The 6,000-nt window shown below is 34.8% G+C and overlaps 1 protein-coding gene across 2 annotated transcripts in view; it reads right to left on the bottom strand.

Annotated features, from left to right (window-relative positions):
* Positions 1-1,504: 1,504 nt before the first annotated feature.
* The window catches only part of Tusc3 (tumor suppressor candidate 3), a 127,604-nt gene continuing 123,108 nt past the window's right edge, over positions 1,505-6,000 (bottom strand). For both annotated transcript variants that reach the window (XM_048330480.1, XM_048330479.1), the window contains exons 9-10: positions 5,557-5,647; positions 1,505-1,942 (exon numbers count right to left, since the gene is read on the bottom strand). In XM_048330480.1, the coding sequence (XP_048186437.1) occupies positions 1,927-1,942; positions 5,557-5,647 (107 nt within the window). In that variant the 3' untranslated portion in view covers positions 1,505-1,926. The remainder of the gene's footprint in view (positions 1,943-5,556; positions 5,648-6,000) is intronic.

Below are 6,000 nucleotides of genomic sequence, written 5' to 3'. Positions count from 1 at the left end.
TTTAACATCCCAGTTACAAATCCTAGTTGTTTGGCACAGATAACGGTATATTTTATGTATGTGACTTTGTATAGGCTATATTCTGTACTTACAGAGCTGCAGCCTCTTTGTAGTTCTGTCCATAGAACCATACGATAATGATTTATGCTGACAGATCACTGCTCTCCAGTCACTCCCCTAATGAAACACCTAAGATAAAGCTGTAGCTTTCAACCTAAAATCCTGAGAAAATTAGCTATTTTAATTGTTGCAATGACTTTTACTGTTAAGAAGAAATTATGAAAATGTACTACTATAGGGTAAGGGAGTATTTCCTACCTCCCAGAGTCTGAGAACAAGCTGGGTGTGGTCATGAGTTAAGCAGCAAAGTCACAATATGTACTACTTGTAAAATTTGGCCTCAGACTTTATTTGTAGTCTCTAAACTTCTGAATGAACTTCAGGACTAAAAAACAAATAAATGGTTCAAGGATTCTATTTGCTATCTATGCATGAGCATCAAACAAATTACGCTTACCTCCTTCTTTTCTACCAGTGTCATTCCAATAGTAAATTACATTAATCTGTGAACACGAAACTAGGGAAATGACTGTTTTCAACAGTGGATTTGGGAGCATATAATGTTAACACAGTTTTGAATTATTATGTAATTTTAACTGAATATCATGTTTGGAAAAGAACTCTCATTCAGCACACACATTACCTGAATAGAGCATGACACAAATGCCTTAGTAGGCTTTTATATTTCCCACTGTTCATTAAAATTCATAGGTACAAAAAACATAAATGCAAAGTGAATGGGTATACACCTGGCTGCTATCTGGCGGCCATTCCCAGGAGACAAAATGCTCCGTGGTCTCTTCAGTTCTTAACGGGAATTAGACAACCAGCCATAAGGAGAGGAAAAAAAAGAGGGGGGGGGTGCTTATTGGATTGAATAAGGAATTTTCCCTAAGATCCATCTCTGAATTTGCTTTAGAGCATATGAAAATATACATGCGTTTGAAAGCTTGTGTATAGCTTAACCTTTTATTTCTAACATCTATTATACTTATGGTGTGAAGAACAGATGTGCTGTACGAAACTACAGCAGGATTCAGAAGGGAATAATGGTTCCATTCCTGTTTGTGATGTTCAAGAAAGCTTCACTGTGCCATTCATTCCTCCCAGGAACACTAAACTTTCATACAGATTCAGAGAATGAGATTTTGATAGCAAGATTTCTCCATAAAATACAGAAGGAAAATGACCGTTGTGGGTTAGTTTTGTTATTATAAATCTGGACTCCTAGAAGACACTTCAAGATTTGTGTGTCTGAAGTGCTGCTTCCACTGTCTGAGGCCTTTGAGAAACCTGATTTAGTACATGTTTGTTTGCTTTGGAACTGGATCTCAGGAAGAAAGCTACCTTTTTTGGTTAGACATCAATATCCTGAGTACCATCCACCCAGCTCTCGGTCCTATAGACCTTCATCTAGTTATGATTAATAACAAGACACTAATTGTAACAGTGACATCCTTTATAACTGAAACTGCTATAATTTTCCATACATGACACATTTTCATGCATATGCTTTATCCCTGTACAATACAAATTTTAACATACATGCCATAGGTTTCCTTTACTAACATTGTAGGTTCCTTTTCTAATGAGTGAGCAGTTGGACAGCATTATCATTTTTTTTCAATCCTGTGGCACACACTGACTACAATATACTTGAAAAACGCTTTTGTGTTTCTTTTGTGAATTCTTACCATTTCTGAAAATTAAATTTACTAGGAAAACCCAGTTTCAAAAAAGTATACAAGAATAAGCTACCTTATCACAATTAACAAAGAAATGACTTCAAGAATTCGAAATAGTATAATGTCAGGAAGAGGTTTATCTTCATGGCAAACATTCACTTTATGCAAATTCCACTTGGCTTCATTTAATTAAAAAGCTGAAAAAGAGAGAAAATTATTATGTACTGAATATAATATACAATAGGTTTTCTCTTCCATTCTAAGTTAGTACATGTAAGTACAAAAGGTGTCATAATTGTATTTTTTCACTTAACTAACATTTTTATTAGGGCAGTTTTTGAAATTTTTTAAGGTGAGCTAACACGAATTGTGTGGTTTAAATTGATATAAATGTAAGTAATTGCTAGCATTTAAAATGATAGTGCAGGCAAGAGGAGGAGAATGGACTGACATTTGAATGCCTAAAAACACTTTTCTCATTGACTTTGTAATGCATTTGTTTAGAACAATAATTAATATTTGGTCTTTGGTTAATGGTAATCTATGATTGCCTTATATAAAATAGCCAAAGGAAGGTAAGCATAAATAAAACTACCAACAGATCTTAATTTATCAGCACAAACATAGGAAGTGAAAGGAAACCACTGCATTTTTTAGTGCCTTAAGCAAAGCTTTATGAACAGAATGGGAATTTAGCTTGGTGAAATGGTCAATTTAAATAACATCTACATTCACTAGGCTTTTGCTTGGTTTTTGTGCCTTCCTGTATGTAGCACACTGTTCATGACAGCTCTACAAGGCTGCAAAACACAAACATTAAAGCTGAACTGAAACGGAGTGTTCCTGTAGCTGGAAAACCCTATTACTGGAAAATTTCAGACTGGTGACTTTAATAGCCGGCTGTGCTCGGCACCCGCGTCTCGCTGATATAAAATAAAGAACACTTTTGCATGTGATTTCCCAGGTTCTTCCCAGCACCTACACTTTGGGATTCTGACAATACTGCTTGCCAAAAGTATTTATTTTACGTTACATGTAAAACAGTTCCATCACGGTACAGTGCATTGCTAATGTATTCTCATCCATGATCACACGCAACTACAGTGTAAATAACATGCAACAGATGCAGAATAATGACTAAATCTATTTTAAGGAATTGTTAAATTAGAAGATAGACATAACCAGATCTTGATCATCCTGCAAGGGTGACGCCTGTCAATAGAAGGCCTTGCAAAAGTGCGGCTGCTGAGTACAGTCCCCTAGGGCACAGAGGGAATGCAGATGTGTCCTTGGCAGATGAACTGCTGGTACTTTTTTCAAGTATAAGCTAACTTGAAAATATAATAAAAACACTGCCATGAAATATACCAGTTAGAGAAAGGTATAAATACAGAGTATTTTGAGATGGTTATTCATCTCAACAAATGTATCCAGTGGCTTTTTGAACTAGCAAGATTTAAATGCTCTATGATATTTAGATGTTGCTGTATTTCAAGAGTAAAGTATCTTGGCTACTGCATTCTTATTAAAATATTAAGAACACTATTATTATATCTGTTCACAGGGGTTTCCTAACTCTACTTAGTAACCCTCAATTGTTTATACCTCATGATGAAGTATGGGACTTAATGTGCTGATCTATTAAACGTCCCATAATAAGTGTGATAACCAGAAATTTTACTATTTTTATAATTGCAAGACTTTTCATAAAAATGGGATACTTGTAACATTTTTTACATTTCGTATTTTAATGACTGAACAGAAGAAAATGGTGTTTTTGAATTTTTAGAAAAGTAAAGCATGTGTTGTTATAAGTATAATTAACAATTCATTTTTAAGTGTCTAGTATATGTTCATGTGAATTTTTATACCACTGTCACTCATGGATTTAGTGTCAGTAAGCTTGGCCTGTTTTATTCTTTTCACACTGACAAATCTATTATTTCTAACAGTATTACTATTTTTTACAGATTTCTACTTCCAAAAGTGCTTATAAGTTTTCCCATTAATGTTCAACAAAAAATACATAAATCCTTTTATATGCTACTTAAATTGACTAAGTCACTATAAAACTGGATCTGTTCCTCATCTCCTCCTATATCTGTGCCTCTTCAGTGTTGTAATCTGATGGTTGGTGAGCTGTGATCTTCCATGTCAGGAACCAACGTCCTGGTCACTATAGTGTATTAACAGTCAGCAAATACTTGGCAGTGGCTGGTTTATACTAGAGTGAATGCAAGTACCTTCAAGTCAACTCACTCACACCAGACAGAAATGTATCTGCATGGGTAAGGAGTTGTACAGGCAGAGATTTGATAGCAGAGCAGAACTAGCTAAGGTATAGGAAACATAAGACAACTCTAACTCCAAGTTTCAAAGTTAAGGAGGGTATCAAACTACAGAGGTTGACCTGTTGGCTACATAATGTAATAAATTCCATTGTATCAGTTACCTCTCTAAAACAAGAGTTTTATGAAAAAATCATAATAACAGTCCCAAACATTATATATAGAACCAGTATGGCACAAAGTATGTATGGAAAGTGGCTCACATATTCAAGTGTAACATAATAAGGAACTAGCAAAAAAAAAACAAAGAAAAAAAAAAACCCTAAAACCCCAAAAAACAACCTAAACTCTGATACCATACTACTAAACCAGAGAAAAGCTACCCAGGAAATGATGTTCTCATATAAGTCTGACAGAAAACAGTTGGTAGGAAGAGAAGTAAATGCAAATTCTAAGAATGAATTAAAAACCCCACAGGATGCTACAAAAGAAATTAACATATTATGTACTACAAATTAACTGAAGTGACTTCACATGTATATTATTTGTACACTTATTACAGAACACATGTATGCTGCTCTAAGAAAAAAAAATTCAAGATTCTCATCAGGTAGGTAAGAAGAAAAGTCATCTTTCTTGGGTATCCCTTTAATAAACTTGGATGTGATTAATTTAAACATTTCAGTGTAATTGTAACACCAATTAAATGTGCTGCTGATCCTACAAATCAGATCTTGTTCTCCCTTTCACTCCCTCACTTCCTTTCACAACAAGTGTGCCTCCTTCCGAGTGACAATAGTGTTAAACTCTTAAAGAAATTCACATCCTCTCTCGTGGGGTTTTAGTTTTGTTCCTCAGATAAAGGTAAGGGTTTTGCCATGGTCTATGCAGAAACATCCCCTTGCTTTCCAGTGTCCTTGGGAGAGGTGTGCTTAGTTATGAGCTTTTATTTTCTCTGAACATATTGCCAGCTCTTACTACCTCAGCAGAAATGCTCTTCAGGATCTGATCAAGAAAATGAGCTTTTATATCTTCATTAGGAAAAGAAAAAAAGGTTAAGCTGCAAGAAAGACTCCCTAAAGTGAAACTGTCTATCAAGAAACCAACGTCATCTGGCACATTTGCTTTGGGGAAAGTGTGTAGTGTGTTTTCACCCATTCCAATTTTGACAAAATATTGCTAAAAATCCTGTAACACAGTGACAAACTTAATCTTTTCCTTTCAAGCTGGTGCAGTTCAAAAGATAATTGTTACATATATTACATTATGTATATAATGTTACAGTAGAGTTCTCTAAAATGAAACTGCTTTATATGCAAACAGGAACTCTGCCTCCTATCTCCTTTGTACATTCTACAACACTACGTATTCAACATGGTACGTGCTCAAAAAGTTAACTGACTTTGAAATAATACAGCAAGTAAGTTACCTACTTTATATTAACCTTGCATCATACACATTATGTTCCGCTTATACTTTTAGCTGAAAGTGAAAACAATCATATTAGAATTAGAATATCTTACCTATAAGGATAGCCATGGTACTTGGAACGAAATATTGAAAGTAGAAAGCTGAAGAAGAAGACCACCAGGCCTAATCCCACCAGGCAAATTACTAGAGAAAGAAAATATCATTAGTCTCTAAAAAAAATATGATTAGTGTCTACAGATGTGCAGTTAGCTACTCCAGTGTTTATATTCTTAGAATGCATTCAGTTACAGAATGCTTACATGTAACAGTTCATGGCACAACAAACCAGATAGTACACAAAATGTATGCATTATTTTCCACATTCTTCTCAATAAAAATGTACTATTCTGGATATGGAAAACAACTGACCTAAGTCTTCTGGCAGATTTATTCTCTTACAAAGTTCTTACAAGAACTAAAAGGTATCAAATATGTAATAAAAGGGGCTGGGGATATGGCCTAGTGCTAGCCTTGAGCAAAAAGAAGCCAGGGACAGT

The sequence above is a fragment of the Perognathus longimembris genome, chromosome 21 (genome assembly GCF_023159225.1).
Source record: "Perognathus longimembris pacificus isolate PPM17 chromosome 21, ASM2315922v1, whole genome shotgun sequence".
Taxonomy (NCBI): Eukaryota; Metazoa; Chordata; class Mammalia; order Rodentia; family Heteromyidae; genus Perognathus; species Perognathus longimembris.
The sequence above is the reverse complement of the archived record's forward strand: the minus strand, read 5'-3'. Positions and strand labels throughout refer to the sequence as shown.